Source organism: Piliocolobus tephrosceles, chromosome 11 (genome assembly GCF_002776525.5).
Source record: "Piliocolobus tephrosceles isolate RC106 chromosome 11, ASM277652v3, whole genome shotgun sequence".
NCBI classification, from domain to species: domain Eukaryota; kingdom Metazoa; phylum Chordata; class Mammalia; order Primates; family Cercopithecidae; genus Piliocolobus; species Piliocolobus tephrosceles.
The window spans coordinates 68,762,885-68,783,020 of NC_045444.1; the positions used below are offsets into that span (position 1 = coordinate 68,762,885).

The 20,136-nt window shown below is 34.8% G+C and overlaps 1 protein-coding gene across 2 annotated transcripts in view; it reads left to right on the forward strand.

The window, feature by feature from the left end:
• The window catches only part of DNAJC10 (DnaJ heat shock protein family (Hsp40) member C10), a 55,966-nt gene that overhangs the window by 17,271 nt on the left and 18,559 nt on the right, over nucleotides 1-20,136 (forward strand). For both annotated transcript variants that reach the window (XM_023212380.2, XM_023212381.2), the window contains 8 exons: nucleotides 3,421-3,558; nucleotides 7,354-7,443; nucleotides 8,297-8,410; nucleotides 10,645-10,759; nucleotides 14,708-14,835; nucleotides 15,123-15,239; nucleotides 18,022-18,123; nucleotides 19,338-19,493. In XM_023212380.2, coding sequence (XP_023068148.1) covers nucleotides 3,421-3,558; nucleotides 7,354-7,443; nucleotides 8,297-8,410; nucleotides 10,645-10,759; nucleotides 14,708-14,835; nucleotides 15,123-15,239; nucleotides 18,022-18,123; nucleotides 19,338-19,493 — 960 coding nt within the window. The remainder of the gene's footprint in view (nucleotides 1-3,420; nucleotides 3,559-7,353; nucleotides 7,444-8,296; nucleotides 8,411-10,644; nucleotides 10,760-14,707; nucleotides 14,836-15,122; nucleotides 15,240-18,021; nucleotides 18,124-19,337; nucleotides 19,494-20,136) is intronic.

Consider the following 20,136-nt stretch of genomic DNA (forward strand, 5'->3'; position numbering starts at 1 on the left):
TTTTTTTTTTTTTTTTTTTTTTGAGACGGAGTCTTGCTCTGTCGCCCAAGCTGGAGTGCAGTGGCCAGATCTCAGCTCACTGCAAGCTCCGCCTCCCGGGTTCACGCCATTCTCCTGCCTCAGCCTCCTGAGTAGCTGGGACTACAGGGGCCCGCCACCTCGCCCGGCTAGTTTTTTGTATTTTTTTTTTAGTAGAGACGGGGTTTCACCGTGTTAGCCAGGATGGTCTCGATCTCCTGACCTTGTGATCCGCCCGTCTCGGCCTCCCAAAGTGCTGGGATTACAGGCTTGAGCCACCGCGCCCGGCATGATCTGTAATTTCTAAGAGGGATGTATTAAAATCTCTACTTTCAATCATTGATTTATCTCTTACATTTCTGTCAGTTCTTCCTTAAATATTTTGACATATTGTTGGCAGCAGTATGAACATTATATCCTTTGGCAGCTATTTATTTCTCTTTGTGCATTATGGATTTTTTTACACAAATTCTGTTTTATTTGATAATAAAATCACTAACTTAGTATGCTTTTGTTTCATTCCCTTTCCTTATTTCACCCTATGCCTAGGCCTTTAGTTTTTCAACACTACACATTAGAATCACCTGAGGAGCTTTTAAAAATAATAAAAAAACAAAACCAGGTCCCTCGGATCAATTAAATCAAAATATTTGAGGGTGAGGACTGAGTATTAGTATCTTTGTTTTTTTTTAATATTTGGTGATCGGAGTGATCGGCCTATATTTTTCCTTTTCAGTAAAGTCTGTGCGCTTTTAGCATCAAAGTTAGGCTGGCCTTTAAATGTGTTGGAAAGTATTCTCTCTTTTTCTCTTCTTTGGAAACAGTTTCTGTACAACTGGTGTTATTTCTTTCTCAAAAAAATTTTTTTTTGGTAGAATTTATCAGGAAACCATCTGGGCCTGGAGTTGTCTTTGAATCCGTTTTTATAGACTTTTCTCCTATCTCTCTTGATTGATTGATTGATTGATTGATTTTCTACTTCCTCTATTTGGTAAATTCTGTTTTTCTAAGACTTCGTTGTTTCTACCAAATGTCTAAATGTATTGCTATAAAAATTGTACGTAATATCCTTTTTTTTATATCTGTAGTATCTATAGTGATGTTCTTTCTTACTTTCTGATCATATTTTGTGTGTGTGTGTCATCTGTTTTTATTCTTATTCTGTCCAGGGAGAGGTGTTTTAAGCTTTATAAGTCTTTTCAAAGTCTCAAGTTTTAGCTTTATTGATTTTTCTTTTTTTACTGCACGTTTCTTTATTTCATTGACTTAAGTACTATATTTCCTTCCCTCTACTTTTTTATGATTTAATTTGCTGTTCTTGAATGATTAATTCATTGATCTTCAGGCTTTCCTTTCTAATATATGAATTTAGATTGTAAATTAGTACAACTTTAGGTACATCTTCTATTTTGATATATATAGTATTTTGATTAGCAGTTCAAAATATATTTTAATCTTCCATTTTTATTTCTCTTTGAATCACAGATTCTTTATTTTTTTGTTCCTAATCATAAAGGGTATTTTTAAAACTACTGTTGTTATTTTTTGGCTAGCTTAATTCTACCGTGGATAATGAACATGGATTCAGTTTTTTTAAGTGGTTAGGCCTTTTTTCATGGCCCAATATGTGGTAAATTTTTATAAATGTTTCATGTGCATTTGGAAATGAATCCTGTAATTCACAAGTGCACATTTCTATAAAATCAGTTGGGTCCAATTTGTTAGCTATGTTGATCAAATACTCTAGATCTTAATAATTTTATTGTCTGCCTATTCTGTCAATAACAGAGAAGTGTCTTAATATCCTACACTACTTTGTGGATATTTCTATTTCCTTTGTTTTCTGTCAATTTTTATTTATTTTGATGTTTTGTTATTAGGTAGATATTAATTTAGAATTGTATGTTTTCTTGGTGATTTGAATCTCTAACCTGATGAAATAACCCTCTTTATCTTCTTTCATGCCTTTTGCCTCCAAGTCTACCTTGACTGATACTAATATAGCTACACCAGCTTTCTTTTGTTTAATGTTGGCATTTTTCCATTTTTTACTGTCAGCCTTACTGTATCCTTATATTTATTAGCCTGCAATCAGCATGTAAGTAGGTTTTGTATTTATCTAGTTGCCATTCTTTATTTTAGTCCATTTACGTTTAATATTATTCCTGATATAGTTGGATTTATACTTACCATCTTGTTAGTTTTATATTTGTCCTACCTGTTTTCTAGTCATTTTTCCTTTTTTTCTTCTTTTGGATTAATCAAGTGATTTTTAAAACTTCATTTCCCATCTCTACTAGATCTTTAGTTACCCATTCTTTTATTGTTCATTTAATGGGTACCCTAGAAATTTTGTACATGTATCCTGACTTACTCATTTGTTACCTAATGCAAGAGCAGTAAACAAATGATTTTACTACCGCTGAAACTTTGCTGTTACATATTTTAATCAAATATTTTTTCTAAGTTCTATCTTAAATGCAGTTAAGTGAATAAATCTTAAGTGTACAACTTAATTTTTACATATATATGCTCCCATGTAACACCACCTAGATCAAGATCTATTCTTAGCTTTTAATTGTTTGTGATTTTCTGAAGTTTCATTATGATATACATAGGTCTGAGTTTCTTATTTATTCTGATTGAGATTAACTAGACTTCTTTATCACTATAGCTATGTTAATATCTTTCATCAGTTGTGGAAACCTGTCAGCTGTTATTTCACTTGTTTCTGTCTTATTCTCCCTTATCTTTCCAAGATTCCAGTTGAATGTATGTTAGAACTCTATTTGTTTACTAACTTGCCCAGTCCAAAAAATTTTTTCAGTAACTTAAGGTTCTGAGAAATGTACTTTTCATGTAGGATTTTGGAGCTCACTAAAGGATTAGTTTAGCCACTGTAGATGAAAACTGGGGAGATACTAATTTAAATGCACATTATAGACACAGAGAATGTCTCATAAACTATATAATTATTAAAGGATAGCCATAATGAAAAGTCTTAAACAGTAGTTTGGTTTATTTTCTTTAACCTGAAAGACTATTGGACAGCTCACTTTCTATAAAAATTGTAAATGTAGTTTTTTGTGGATTCGTAGAAAGAATTATAAAAAGTAGATTTCTACTATTAGGGAAAAAACATTTCTCAAGTTACTAAGTACCATTTTTTGCACTTAACATTTATAAATTTATTAAGTAATTTGTAATATTGGAAATATTGTCTACTTTCAAATATTTCTAATAATATTAGAAATCTACTTAACTTTGCTGTAGAACTAAGGCATGAAGTTTTAATTTTGTGGTAGAAAAATTGTGTTTTTAGCTAAGTAAACCTCTAAATCCCTTTAACTTTTTGCCTCCTATTTACAACATGGTTTGTTTTCTGTTTCTTTTCCATTTTAGGATGGTCTTGTTAATGTAGGATGGATGGACTGTGCTACCCAGGATAACCTTTGTAAAAGCTTAGATATTACAACAAGTACTACTGCTTATTTTCCTCCTGGAGCCACTTTAAATAACAGAGAGAAAAACAGTATTTTGGTATGAATCACTTTAATTCCTTTACATATAATATACAAATGCACTCAAAAATAATACATTATTTTTGTAAGCAGTGAGCAAAGAAATGAACAATTTATATTGTCTTGTGGAACCCTTATTTAGAACAGATATTTAATTTCTGAGATTCTTTTTAATACATGATTCAGATTATAAAATTTAAGGATTATTTTTAAACTGAAGATTACATTTCATTTAAAGTCATTACATCTTTACCTTTAAAATTACCTTACATTTAAAACCATTATATTTTTAAACCCCAAAAGTATGGAGTACATTCCTAGGTTATACGAAAGAGCATTTATACCATGAGTTTTCATTGTTTTTGATTTAATTGTTTATTTTCTTTTTTTTGAGACGGAATCTCACTCTTGTCACCCACTCTGTAGTGCAGTGGCACAATCTCAGCTCAGTGCAACCTCTGCCTCCCAGGTTCAAGTGATTCTTCTGCCTCACCCTCCTGAGTAGCTGGGATTACAGGCACCCACCACCACACCTGGCTGATTTTTGCACTTTTAGTAGAGACGGGGTTTCGCCATGTTGGCCAGGCTGGTCTTGAACTCCTGACCTCAGGTGATCCGCCCACCTCGGCCTCCCAGAGAGCTAGGATTACAGGCGTGAGTCACCACTCCCAGCCTAATTGTTTATTTTCTAATGTTAAAAATATAGATCAGTGGTAGTTTTGGTTAGGGCCTAAGTATTTTTCTAAAGCACCCCATGGGATTCTGGTGTAAACTTAGTTTTCACATCTACTAATGTGGCATACCTCCCTAAGTTTGAATGAGGAAACTGAGGCTCAATCTAGTTGTCAAGGAACTGAGATAAATAGTGGGATATTGGATGGGTCACTATGGAATCCCAAAAGAAAATAAGGACTCTGATAAGACAAATCTCCTTTAGTTATCCCTCTGTATTTTAATTCTGCTTTCTTTAGATGTTGATAAAGATAACATACACTCTTTTCAGAAATTCACATATGGCACAGAGCTGTATAAAGAAGATGCAAAATTCCCTAAAACCAAATCAATAATAGACAGCCACCACCAAATCTTGGTAAATACCCATCCAGATTTCTACTGACATACATATGCAATTATGACTTTGTGCCAGCAATTCTCTAGTTTATATCTATGGCTCAAACCTCTGTTTTCCACTCCAGATATATTTTACACATGCACCTCTATATGTGTGTGTGGATGTGTGCATGTGCGCTTCTGTATTTATATGTATGTATGTACATACGTATATATCACTGCTCATTCAGTATCTCCCTTGGGATATTAGTCTGTGTCTCATATTTAAATGCCTATAACCATATTCCCAATATCCCCCCATAAATCTGCTTCATCCAGTTTTTTCCCATATTATTTGATGAAAACTCTGTCCTTTAGTATTCAAGCCAAATGCCCTGGTGTTATTCTTGATTTCTCTTTCTTGATACCTTATAACAAATTCATCAAGAAAATCTGTGGCTCTATCTTTAAAATGTGTTTATACGCATAAAATGGATGGATGGATACAGATATGTAATTTTTCATAAATGGGATAATATAGTAGATCCTATTTTGTAATCTAGTTTTTTCACTCAGTGTATCAGGAAAGTACTTTCTTTAAAAATATACAGTTTATATGCATACTTTATTATTTTATAAATGAATATGTATACATTATCCTTGAAGTAATTTATGATCCCTGGGTGGTAAATCATTGACTACATGTGACATACTTAATCAGTTCTTTCTTAGTGTGTGTTTCTACTTTCTTAAGATTATAAGCAATGTTGTAATGAGCAATCTTGTGTATTTATCCTTGTGCACTTTTTCAGTTATCTTTTTAGAATGGGAGTGCTGTGGCCATTTTAAACTCAATTGGTATCGCCAGATTGCCCTCCAGAAAAGTTGTGCTAGTTTATTCTGTGCCATCAGTCCACAAGGATTGCCTACACCCTGTCCAACAATAGAGCCTCTTGCCTTCAGTGTTATAGTCTCTGGGCTTCATGATAGAAAATTGCAAGGTCGAAGACAGGAAGCAGGAATGAATGACTCTGGAAATGTAATAACAGGGAGTGGTGAATGAAACACTACTTGTCCCTTCCAAAAGCATTCAGGTTTTACAAAATATGAAACAGTATGCCAGCTAAATATATATGGTAGGTGGAATTCAGAGGCTAGATAAGATAGCAATCCTTTATAGGTATAACTATCAAATTCTTCTCTAACAGAAACAGGTTTATATTGAGGTTCTAGTAGATTAATCACTGCAAGTTTATATAGGCTGTGTAATAGGCATTTTAGTAAAATCTTCGTAGTGAATAGGACTAAAGTGAATAAGCTGTAGAACTGAGGCGTGAAAGATTTGTTTTGGCATTTTAAGCTCTTTGGTATCAGGAGCTATTTCATATAGACCTCTAAGAATGTTTATGCTATAGATTTTTTTTTTAAAAGTTTTAAGGAAAGAATCTTAGAAAAAAACCTGAATTTTTATTCTTATGTTGTACCTATTGTTTTTAGCCATATGTTTGTTCTCATGCCTAGCATGATTAAGCTGTGGATTCCATGATTCTTTGTACAAGTTTTTAATGAGTTTAAGTAATACGTAAACTGTTAAACATAGATGGTTCATAATTAAAGACATATATTAAACTCTGTTTTGTCACCTTTCATATACATTTTCTTGATGTAACCATTGCTGCATTCTTTATAATAACAGCTGCTTCATTGAGAGAATCAGACCAGCAGGGAGAGTTCTATGACAAAAAAAGTATGCTGAGGATAAAATATTGACAGAAATAAAGAAGATTTGTTAGAAGGGCCTTTTATACTCATTTGTGTTTTAAATAAGAGACTCAGGCCTAGAACAAGTTTTTTTTTTTTTTTTTTTTTTGAGACGGAGTCTTGCTCTGTCGCCCGGGCTGGAGTGCAGTGGCCGGATCTCAGCTCACTGCAAGCTCCCGGGTTCACGCCATTCTCCTGCCTCAGCCTCCTGAGTAGCTGGGACTACAGGCGCCCGCCACCTCGCCCGGCTAGTTTTTTTGTATTTTTTAGCAGAGACGGGGTTTCACCGTGTTAGCCAGGATGGTCTCGATCTCCTGACTTCGTGATCCGCCCGTCTCGGCCTCCCAAAGTGCTGGGATTACAGGCTTGAGCCACCGCGCCCGGCCGCAGAACAAGTTTAAGATAAGATCTGTATCATTATATTTTACTCTAAAAATTCCTAAGTGGTTTGGTTTTTAGATGAAAACCTCTATAATGAGCAATAAGATCCATTCCAATTTTCCAGTTTTAAGTTCCTCTTAATTAATCTTTATTATTGGTTGGGGAAAGAAGTGTCTTCGATAATCTATTCTTCTTCTAGTGGAATAAAAATTCTTAAGTGAATGTGTAAAGCATTGGCATTCTGTAAAACATGGTTAGCATTAAAATTAAGCTAAACATAATGGTTTTCTTGATGATTGAGAGGTCACTCAGGATTATTCTGAGGATTTTTATAGAATACACAGCATAATTAATTAAAAATTCCAGTTAATGCAACACATTATAATAGAATTTATTGTATATCACTATTTAAGAAACGGCCCCATTATATAATATTTTTGATAATTGCCAAAATACACTTTTTTGTTTTTGAAAAAAGACATTTGGAATTGTTTGAAAAACTGTTTACCTTCTATAATATTTTCCTAAAAATACTACATTGGAAATTGAAAAAACAAAAGAAAGATATCAAATATAATGAATATTTATTCAAAAAGATTACAATGTGATTTTCTTTTTGTAGTTTCTTAACTCATTGGATGCTAAAGAAATATATTTGGAAGTAATACATAATCTTCCAGATTTTGAACTACTTTCGGCAAACACACTAGAGGTAATGTTTTTATTAATAATGATAAGTAGCAATGAACGTTGTTGGTAACATTTCAAGTCTTAACATTTTAAAATCAGCATTTGTTTTATTCATCTCTAGAGAGAATTGAAAGTAGCATTTTCAAAGGATTATATATTAGTCATTTGTAGGTTAAATTATAATTGGAGTTCTGGTGTTGCTAATTCAGGAGGGATCTGTAGTTATGGAAAACCTACCCAGTCCTGAAGGTGAGCTTCAAAAGGAACATCAGAAAAGGCAGAATTTTAATCACAGCAACTTTGGATCTGATTCGTAACTTTTTGTTCTTGCTTACAGAACAGATTATATTTATTACTAAGAAGAAGTATTCAGTTTATGGATAGAATGCTGAGAAATATTGCTTGTGGTAGAATCATTTTTTTTTCTATTAGGTTGATGCAAAAGTAATTGCAGTTTTTGCCATTTAAAAGTACTGGCAAAAACCACAGTTACTTTTGCACAAAATGAAATACTTCTTAACCACGGATCTTTTGAAGTCTGTATCACTACCAGATCTTATGTGTTAAGCCTGAAAAACTGACAACTTTGCCACCCAACTTTTTAGCTATATGCTGTTAAAATCATGTATTTGTGTTTGGCAGTCATCTACTTTAAGATTTTATAATTTAGTGACTAACCCTCCTGTAATATTTGTTTATTTTACATAGCATTATTCTAAGTAAACTACAAAATAAGAGAATGAGTGGGTCTAAATTTTAGACAGTATTTTGAAATAATGGGTAGGGGAGGTAAAACTAACTTCAAGTTATAGAAATGAAGATTACAACCTTTAGAATTTCCCATCTCTGACATGTCCTTTCTTTATCACTTTTAGGATCGTTTGGCTCATCATCGGTGGCTCTTATTTTTTCGTTTTGGAAAAAATGAAAATTCAAATGATCATGAGTTGAAAAAACTAAAAACTTTACTTAAAAATGATCATATTCAAGTAAGAAAAATGTCTTCTGCCTAGCCTTCTGCTGGTGTACTTTCTTGTAAATTTAACACATATAGTAATTAAATTTTAAATTACATAAAAAGTCTTATTTGAAATTATAAGAAGCCTATAAGTGCTTTTGGTCTTGGTTTGTGCTTTCTTTTTCCTCTTTTTTATTAAAAGTTTATATGTAATCTGAAAGTGGCTAATTTTCATTTATTTCGGCATTTGATAAACCTGTATCATACAATTTTTCTGGAATGCATACTATAGGAAGTTATCTTTCCCTTTTTAAAATTCTTATTTATATAAGTAATTCTCGGTCATTGTTTAAAAATCAGGACAATAAATAAGTACAAAAATAAAGTAATTATCTAAAAACATCACCCATACTCTTAACATTGTTCATAACCCTGCTAAGTATTTACTGTATGACTAAACATTTTGTGAGTGCCCACATGCGTATGTAGGCATATGTATATGTGTGCACATGCATACATATTGTAATGGCCATTGTAATAGACCTACACATGTAAATATATATGTCTGCATTTTAATCGAAATGAATTCACTGTATACTTTTTTGGTTAACTTTTGTCATTCAGCAATATCATAAACTTTTTCGCAGGCTTGCAAAAATCCATATATATTTATATGTATATAAAATCTCTATACCCATGTACACATGTATAGCCTCATTATTCCCTAAAGGCTACATAGTGGCTTACTATATGGCTATGCCATAATTGTTTAGCATATCTTCTCTTACTGATTTTATGTCATTTCATTTTTTATATCAAATTATGCAGATCTTATCTTTAGTGTGGGAAATTTTCTTCTCTTTTTTTTATTTTGAGACAGAGTCATTCTGTCACCCAGGCTGGAGTGCAGTGGCATGCTCTTGACTCACTGCAACCTCAGCCTCATGGGTTCAAGTGATTCTGGGTTCCAGTGATTCCCTCCTGAGTAGCTGGGACTACAGGCGTTTGCCACCAAGTCAGGCTAATTTTTGTACTTTTAGTAGAGACTGGGTTTCTCCATGTTAGCCAAGCTGGGCTTGAATTCCTGACCTCAGGTGATCCGCCCACCTCAGCCTCCCAAAGTGCTGGGATTACAGACGTGAACCACCGCACCTGGCCATATGGGGAATTTTCAACTCAAGGTTATGTTTTCTAAAATGGTTTTTATTCTCATTATTAGAGTCCTCCAGAAAATTTTATCAGTTTATAATCTCACCGACAGCACATGAGTGGCCATTTCTCCACACTGTGCCCACCATGGTACTCTCATTCTTCATAATCTTCACAATTCCAATAGTCCACAAATGATATGTTAACCATATTCACTTTCATTTAGTTGCTTTCTACTGGTTGGGGGAAAAATACTTTTTCATGATTATTAACAGATCATAATTGTTCTCTAGTTAATTTTCTCTTTGTATCTGTGGCCCATTTTCTTTTTTCTGATGGGATGTTTGTCCAGTTTTGTTTGTTTGTTTGTTTTTGTTGATGTGATGTAGTGTCGCTCTGTCAGCCAGGCTGGAGTGCACTGGTGTGATCTCGGCTCCCTGCAACCTCCGCCTCCCAGATTCAAGCAGTTTTCCTGCCTCAGCCTCCCAAGTAGCTGGGAATATAGGCGCAAGCTACCACTACTAGCTACTTTTTGTATTTTTAGTAGAGACATAGTTTCACCATGTTGGTCAGGCTGATCTCAAACTCCTGACCTCAGGCGATTCACCCACCTCAGCCTCCCAAAGTTCTGGGATTACAAGCATGAGCCAGCGCACCTGGCCCATCTTGTTTCTTAATGGATCTTCTGGCTTAAATGCCACAAATTTGTTCCCGGTCTATCATTTGGCTGTTGTGCTTACGTTCTTCTTTTTCACACTTTTTGAAAACATTAACCTTTTTCTTCATTATTTCTGCTTCTGAAAATGATCTCTCCTCTATCTCAAGATTATGTAAACATTCTCTACATCTTCAGAAAGTAGGTTTCTGGAATAACTTCATATTTTCTTGGGAATTTCCTCAGGTTTTTGTTAACTCTCTAGGAAGCATTTTTTAACTAAATTGAGTTTTATTATTAAATATAAATGAATTATTTCTGTCTCTTATTTTCATAGCCTGTTAGCTTCTGTTTAAAAACTGTGTCATTAGAGCAATGCCATTTTTGGATTATCATGAATATTTACAAATCAAATGGGTAAGACTATTTTTATCAAATTTGACCTTCTTTTTCTCCTTTAGGTTGGCAGGTTTGACTGTTCCTCTGCACCAGACATCTGTAGTAATCTGTATGTTTTTCAGCCATCTCTAGCAGTATTTAAAGGACAAGGAACCAAAGAATATGAAATTCATCATGGTAAGAATGGAAAAAATGATTAAAAAATGTAGCTTCATTTTCAAATAGAAGTTTTCTAATTGTGCTTTTTAAACTTATTTTGTATGGACATGCTTATGTAAATAACTTTTCTCAGTAAATATGAGGACAGATATTTTGAATTATATATAGTCATTTTATTCTCTTTACCCTTCTTTTTAACATAAATGCCTTTTCTCTATTCAATATTTTGATCAGGGTTTCTGGTGATAAGTCAAGCTAGTGAGAAATTCAAGTCCTGCTTGTTGGCAAAAGTAAGCAACACTTGCAGTTTATATTCCAGCTTGTCATGTGTATCATCTCAGCCATTATAGGCAATTTCCAGACATTCTTTTTGGTTTTTCTCCCACTAGACTTCCGATTAACTGCCTTGTTATCTTTCTTGCGTTTATAATTTTATTTCAACTTATTTGGGACTTTAGCTCTGCATTTATGTGAGTGCAGTCTCAACTCCAAGAGTTCAGACTACAGCAGAGTCCTTGTCCTGAAAGAAGTCAAATGTAGCAAAAGAAACACACAGACTACCAACTGTCATACAGTTAAGTGAATAACACATACCGATGAAATACCCATTAGCACCTAGCACTGCTTTCAATGTTGAGGATATAAATTTGTAAAACATGAACTCCTTCAAGAAGTTTAAAATAGTGTAGTAGGGAACGGAGGAGGGAGATCCATAAGAAAACATAAAAAATACCTTAATGGTCATTGCATATTAACTACAACAAGATAAAATAGACTTCTGCATAGTAGAGGTCAAGAAGTGGTATTTGAATTGAGCATAAAGTGCTCAGTTTCCCCAAGCAACTATAGGGGAAAAAGAAGTGAGACCTCTAGGCTGGAGGAACTTTGTGAGCAAAGGCTTAGGGTAAGATAACCCTCACAGTAACTACTGTTTATTCACTGCTTTCTACAAGTCAGACATTCTGCCAAAAGCCTCGCATACGTGATTCATTTTTATCTTTACAACAGCCCAGTGAAGGAGAAAATGGAGACTCAGAAAGGTTAAGTAACTTGCCCTATGACAGACAACTGGAAACTAGCCATGGTAGATTTTGAATCAAAATTTGACTGACTCCAAAACCTAGGTTTAAACTATCTACCATGCACTAAAAGTGCTAGAAATGACTAAGTTTTAATAATAGAATTATATTATTTTTTATCTCTGAAATAGTTACCAGACATCCCTCTTCTCTGTGCTTACTGCTTTGTTTCAGGCCCATTATCTCCTTCATCTATTATAATAATATTCTCTAGGAGTGTTGCTTATCTCCTAGCCTTTCTTCCTTACAATCGATTCCTTGTTTTGTTTGCAGTTACTGTCCATTCCATTCTTGTGTCACTTTTCTGCCTTGACTTTCCTGATTTCTTATAGCATAAGCTTCAGATTCCTTAGCATAGAAGCAATAATCTTGTCTGTTTTGCTCACTGCTCTATCTCCAGCACCTAGAGTGGTGCCTGGCACATAGTAAGAACTCAGGAAATGTTTGTTAAGTGAATGGGATATGTTTACAGTCTGGCTCTGCCAGTTTTTCCAATCTTAATTCCCACTGCTGCCCCTCCAGATAGTCTTAGCTCCAGCTACCTTGGGATCCTTGTGAATGCCATGTTCTTTCACTCCTCTAGGTGCCTTCACACATGATTTTTCCTCCTGCATTGTAATCACTCCTTCCTGTTCCACAGAATATTTAGCAAACTCCAAATTGCCCTTCAAAACTTAAAGCAGCTTCTTCCCTGGGAAATACATTGTGAATCTCCAAGCACTTCCTTTTATGTGCTCTTACTAACTTTGTAATAGAACTTACATTGTTTGGATTAAAATAGTTATTGAGCATCTACATGTACCAGGTACAGTACTGAAGAATACGAAAAAATGTGAACTATAATTAGTAATCTCTAATACAAAGAACATTGTGGGCTACTAGGGAAAACAGACAAATAAATGGACAATTTTTTTTTTTTACGGACAGGTTTTCAAAAATGTTTGCAGAGGGGAGTGTTTATTGTCTATTGCTTAGTGGTAAATTACCCCAAAACTCAGTGGTTTAAAACAAACATGTATTAATTCAGTTTTTGGTGGTCAGGAATCTGAGAACAGTTTAGCTGGGTAGTTCCAGACATGGATTTTCTCATGAGGTTGCATTCAAAATACACAAGGGCTCTGGTCCTCTGAAGGCCAGACTGGCTACAGGGTCTGGTTCCAGGCTTACTCCTGCAATGGTCAGGAGGCCTCATGTGGCAGGAGGCCTAAGTTCCTCACTGGCTGTTGGCAGAGGCCTCAGTTCCTCATCATGTGGTCCTTTGTAGGGCTGCTCTCAATATGGTAGCTAGCTTCTCTGATAGTAACAGAGATGAAGAGAAGTAGATTTGTAAAAGACCAAGAATGCAAAATCAGTATTACTTGGTGACTGTTGAGATGTGTGGGAGGTCGAGAGAGAGAGTCAAGGATAATACCTATGTTTCTGTCTTAACGAAATTGCGATTGAGTGATAGTACTATTCAGTGTAAGTGGACTGTGGTAGCAATGTAGAAAATGGATTAGTTAAGGAAGGCTGAGTGAAGAAACACTAGCCAGGTTATTGCAGTAGGCCAAACTGAGTTCAGGCAGTAGCAATGGGTTGGAAATGGTAAGAGATGGAATGGATAGAATTACTATGATACAGGGTAGAGAAAAAAGTCAAGGCTTACTCTGGGGAATTATATTTAGGCAGCTAGTGGATAATTATGTTATTGCCAAGATAAGGATGGTGAGAAAAGGAGCAGGTTTGGAGGAAAATAACACAGCCTCAATTTGAATATATGGCCATGTGTCAGCGACAGAGACGTCTTCTGAGAAATGTGTCGTTAGGTGATTTCATGATTGTGCAAACATCAGAAAGCATACTTTAAAAACACTAGATGGCATAATCCGCTACACATCTAGGCTATACAGTATAGCCTGTTGCTCCTAGGCTACAGAGCTGTACAATGTGTTACAGTGTACTGAATACCATAAGCAACTGTAACAGTGGTAAGAGTTTGTGTATCTAAATGTATCTAAATATAGAAAAGGGGTAGTGTGTTGCACTACAGAGTTACAACAGCAATACCATCACTGAGTCATAAGAATTTTTCAGCTCCATTATAATCTTATGGGACCCCATCATATAGGTGGTCCACCATTGCCTGAAATATCATTATGCAGGACTGTATTGTGTTTGATGTGTTTACGGGATATCCAAGTACAAATTTTTCACTGGGCAGTTGGTAACATGGGTTTTGAATTCCTGAGAGAAGTCTAGGTTGTAGAAAACGATTTAGGAGTTAGGCCATAATAATCACCGAAGTAAGCACAAATAATTTAAAAGAACCCTATGAAAAAGTCATTATTCTACCTCTGAAGATGAGGGAACATTTCAAAGAGATTTTGACTTTTTTTTTTTTTTTTTTTTGAGATGGAGTCTCACTCTGTCACCAGGCTGGAGTGCAGTGGCAAGATATCTGCTCACTGCAACCTCCACCTCCCAGGTTCAAGCAATTCTCCTGCCTCAGCCTTTTGAGTAGCTGGGACTACAGGCACGCGCCACCATGCCTGGCTAATTTTTTGTATTTTTAGTAGAGACAGGGTTTCACCGTGTTAGCCAGGATGGTCTCGATCTCCTGACCTTGTGATCTGCCTGCCTTGGCCTCCCAAATGCTGGGATTACAGGCGTGAGCCAGCGCGCCTGGCCAATTTTGACATTTTTAGTCCAGGAAACAGAAGAGTGTGCAAGAAAAGGGTACTCCTATCAGAGCTAAGCCCTGTATAGTATACAGAACACTAAAACCTCACCAAAATCAGTTTGTTCATAATTTATCTTCTTTAATATTTTGAGTGTAAAAACTTTGAAATGTTTCTGTGCATACAAAAAGCAGAATTTAGATTTTAATTTCTCTCATTCACTTTGAAAGGAAAGAAGATTCTATATGATATACTTGCCTTTGCCAAAGAAAGTGTGAATTCTCATGTTACCACACTTGGACCTCAAAATTTTCCTGCCAATGACAAAGAACCATGGCTTGTTGATTTCTTTGCCCCTGTAAGTTATTTTTGTCTGTCAAATTCTAACATTGTCAGGTTTTCTCCTGTTACGGCAAAAAGACATTTTCTAGATAACTTTGAATCATTAGTACTAGAACTGTGTCATCCGTTGTGGCCACTAATGCACATTGCTTCTAAATGAGTGCTAATGTAATTACCCCTCCAGGGAAGGTTTGCCACTAAATACAGTTTCTGTTACTTAGCATATTACTTGTTGCAGAAATGATGGGGGGGTGCGGTTTGTGTCATTTGGCTTGGTGCTTATGAATATTTTTTCTTCCCTAGTGGTGTCCACCATGTCGAGCTTTACTACCAGAGTTACGAAGAGCATCAAATCTTCTTTATGGTCAGCTTAAGTTTGGTACACTAGATTGTACAGTTCATGAGGGACTCTGTAACATGGTAAGGCAAAGTATCAAAAATTATTCTAATTAATTTTATAAAATGGAGACCTTTGGGCTGTTTATTATTAAAACAATAAAATAACTTAGAAATAATACATCTTCTATTTAGAGTAGTAACAAATTATTTAAACAAATAATTTTTTTAGAAAATGATATCAAATATGATTGGATTAAACCATGAATAGCTAATCAGCAGATCGAATGTAAATAAGGTCTTATTTATCAAATTCAGGCAACTGTTTTCATTAACTTGATAAAATGCTTATATGATTTTCCAGTTATTTAAAATTGTTATATTTCTTTAATATTTTTGACATTTTATAATTTTTTTTCTTTGGCTTTCCTACTACTTCTAAGTATATTTGCTGGAAGGAAGTTAAAACAATGAACAGGCCGGGCGAGGTGGCTCAAGCCTGTAATCCCAGCACTTTGGGAGGCCGAGACGGGCGGATCACAAGGTCAGGAGATCAAGACCATCCTGGCTAACACGGTGAAACCCCGTCTCTACTAAAAATACAAAAACTAGCCGGGCGAGGTGGCGGGCGCCTGTAGTCCCAGCTACTCCGGAGGCTGAGGCAGGAGAATGGCATAAACCCGGGAGGCAGAGCTTGCAGTGAGCTGAGATCCGGCCACTGCACTCCAGTCCGGGCGACAGAGCGAGACTCCGCCTCAAAAAAAAAAAAAAAAAAAACAATGAACAAGCCTTTTGAAATCTTTGTTTAAATGAAAATATTTTCTCAGGTAAATATTCACTCCTCAGTTGCAGGAAAAACTAGAAATTATATACCGTAGAATGAAAGTACGTAATATCACCTATAAAATACTCCTGGCAAAAAAAAAAAAAATCAATCCTCTAGTAGATCTATCTCCAGATCTATTAGTCTATAGGAAATCGAATGACAGGAGAGCATATTAAGTGACACCATGGATATGAAATCTGTACTTTCCAATATGTGGAGAACTTTACAGGACAAACACCCAGTTTATCGGTCAAATACATTGTATATAGTGGAGGAGAGATTAAGGAGACTTAACAGACTATCAGTCAAATACAACATTTAGACTTTGTTTGGATGCAATTTAAACAAACCAAGTGCAAAGAAAGATAATTGAGGAAATGTGAACACTGACAAGGTATCTGATGATTTCAGGTAATTATTGTTAATTTTTGATAACAAAAATGATACTATGGTTATATGGAGGGGAGTCCTTACATCTTAAATATACTGAAATATTTGTGGATGAAATTACAGATCATCTGAAATTTGCTGTAAAATAATCTTAGGAATAGACTAGAAAGAGGGTATAAGTGAAATAAAAAGCCGCGAGTCAGTGATTATTGTAGCTATATGAATACGCGAGAGTTTGTTGCTCTCTACTTTTGTGAATGTTTTAAATAACTCATAAAAAAAAGTTTAAAAAAAAAGATGGAGAAAAGATAAAGGGAAAAAAGAAATGGGAAGAGGAAGGAAAACAAAAGAAAGCCATACACTTTTAGAACATCATGGAAGTTTAAGCCAGTAGCAGTGGCACATGCCTGTAGAAATTTCATTAAAATACATTTTTATAAAAGGAGATGAATAAGGCCTTTGGTTTTGAATATTTTATCTGTAACCTTGAAAGAAATGCCAAAGATACAAAATTTATGTGATAAACAATAATTATCTTAATTTTAATTCCTTCAGTTTTTCTACTTTCCATCTTAGCTCATTAAACAAATGTGAGTTCAGTGTAAGCATTTAAAACTGATAACTGATTTACCTGGAATAGAGGCCAAAATTCACACTCACCAATTAGTTGCCACTCATCAATTGGTTGACCTTGACCAAGTTACTTAGCCTCTCGGTAGCTTAGTTTCCTAATCTATACAGTGGGTTTTATAATTTTAGCAACTAAGTAGAATTGTTGTGAAGAATAAATGAGAAACTACATGTTAAATGCTAAAATAACGCTCAACACATAGTAAACACATTAAATTTTAGCTGTAATTGCTTTGTTAATCAATGAATTATTTGAATTTGCACACATTTTTCAAGACTAATATAAATGTTCCCATTGTTTTTTCAAAAATTATTTTGAATCTTGGTCAAAGATTCCAATTTGCTAATGAGTACTTAAAACTTTAAGAGTGCAAGGTTCAGCTACAGCAAATCTACAGACAGGGATCTCTTTATAACTTAAAAAGTAACAATAATAGCTTGAGAGAGTTGCTTCCTGGGCTGGTGCCCATTTTATTTCTGAGAAGGAGATTTCCTACTATAAAGGCTATCTTGAAGAAAGAAGACAAAGTGAGTACATTCATAGGGCATGATTCATAATTCTTTAACTTAAAATATAATCATGTACCCCCTAATTATTTGTGTCTTTATTCTTGCTATTTTATTTCCTGATCATCATCTATTTGTAGAAAAAGTATTTATTATGGTTTAAAAAAAGACTCAAGCTAGAGATACAGCCTGTTCTTTATAGCCTCTTCTTACCTTGGTTCAGGAGAGTAAAAAGGGACCATTCGTGTAATTACCTATGTCAGTTTCTCAGTGTTTCAATGTCTATGGTTTTCATGGCTAATGGAGCAGCTATAAATAAGGATCAGGTATTCATCAGTAGTTAGCAGTATTCATTGCCATGAGTCCTTTGCTAAATTTGGTGAGACTAAAATTTTTGTCACCAGCAATTTAGAAATGGGTTTTTAAAATCCTGTTACAGGCAAACTTGTTATAAATTTGTAACAAATAGGTGAAATCTATAAAATCTTTAATTTGTATTCTCCTTCCTATCAGTATAACATTCAGGCTTATCCAACAACAGTGGTATTCAACCAGTCCAACATTCATGAGTATGAAGGACATCACTCTGCTGAACAAATCTTGGAGTTCATAGAGGTATTTCAAACTATAGACTATGTGGCTAGAAATTTGTCTTTTTATATGTTATACCCTGTATGAATATTTCATATTGTTTAATAGGATTTATTCTTTTCATGCCCAAACTATTTTCTGACAAAATGATTTTTAAAGAATTTTTCTAATGTTTTACTCTTACTAAACTCAACGTAAATCTGTGTTTTACTTGTTACCTGGTATATACAGTGCCTTATAAACAGTGGACACAATTCTTTATTGAACATATGCAGTATACTTTCACCTTATCACCCCTTTGCGCCGTTTTTTCTGAAAACAAGTGTCCGGCATCTACAGCATCTTTTTTTTTTTTTTCTTCTCAGTAACACTCTTGATTGACTGAAATACTTACAGGGGGCGCCTAGAAAAAAATGAAAAATTCTTGTTTATTATTATTCATTTAATGACCCTCCAACCTTGTCCTACTCATCTGTTCCTCCTTCTCTAATGTAATGTTTTGTGGTGTTTTCCCAGTGAAGCTACCCTCTTCATTAGTATTACCTGATTGTTGTAGGCTGAAGCTTTGTTAAAATATCATTTGGAACAAAGAATCTGTAGAAAGGTGTAGTATCGCCAGTCAGAATGTCAGAAAAATGAGAGGTTTCCTGACTAATGAGGCTTTCCATTAGCAATTAAAGAATCATTTCCAAGCCAGTCATTCTTGGTTCTAGAACAGAACTTTATGGCCTCTGTAGACATCCAGGCAGCCCTTGAAACTCTTGTATTATCCACGCGGAAACTTAAAATCTCCTCTTTTCCCTGCCTGTTATGATTTTAGTGATACGTAGAGATAAAGGAAAAATAGACCTTGATTTTTTACAAAACTGATGAGCAAAATCCAAACTTAAAAAATTTAGGTTAGGTTTATTTTCATTTTTTAAGTTAATTCACATTAGATTTCTTTTAGCTGTCCTTAAGCATCTTTTGGTTTCTCAAAAATGGGAACTTTCTAAAGGACATACACGGATTGAGCACCCCAATCCAAAAATCTTAAATCTGAAATGTTCCAAAGTCTGAATTTCGTGTTTAGCCTTGGGTTTCATCCCCAAAATATATGCAAATATTCCAAAATTCAAAATTCACAATACTTCCAAGTATTTTGGATAAGAGATACTCAGCCTGTACCAACAATTTTGCAGGAATATATGAACAGCTGTTTTATATATATGTTATAAAGGAAACTATATTTTCTTCAGGATCTTATGAATCCTTCAGTGGTCTCCCTGACACCCACCACCTTCAATGAACTAGTTACACAAAGAAAACACAACGAAGTCTGGATGGTTGATTTCTATTCTCCGTGGTGTCATCCTTGTCAAGTCTTAATGCCAGAGTGGAAAAGAATGGCCCGGGTATAGTAAAAATCATTTATTTTTAATCTTAACATTTACTAAGAATGTTTATTTAACAGAATTATTTTGAAACTGATGTGAGTGAACTCACAATTAAATTATTACTTAATACCAGTTCTGATCATACCACTTTGATTCCAGCTCTGTTTCTGTCTGGTACGTGAATGGTATAGCCTACCCTTTTTGTGTGTATAGCATCTGGCACACTTTTTTTTTTTTTGGTCGGCGAGGTACAGAGTCTCACTGTGGAGTGCAGTGGCGCAATCTTGATTCACTGCAACCTCAGCCACCCTCGTAGCTGGGATTACAGGCATGTGCTACCACGTCTAGCTAGTTTTTGTATTTTTAGTAGAAACAGAGTTTTGCCATGTTGGCCAGGCTGGTCCTGAACTCCTGGCCTCAAGTAGTCTGTCTACCTCTGCCTTTCCAAGTGCTGGGATTACAAACATGAGCCACTGTGCCCAGTATATGCGGTGCTTTTAACTAAATTGTTGCCAAAAACAACCCAAAACTTTACCTCAGTTTTTGTTTCAATTTTTTCTAATTTTTTTTCTGCTTTATTTTTAGAGCTTAAAGATAACATTTCCTCACATATTATAGGACTTAAAAGTAAGAAAACAAAAAGCTTTCAGCATGTGTATTA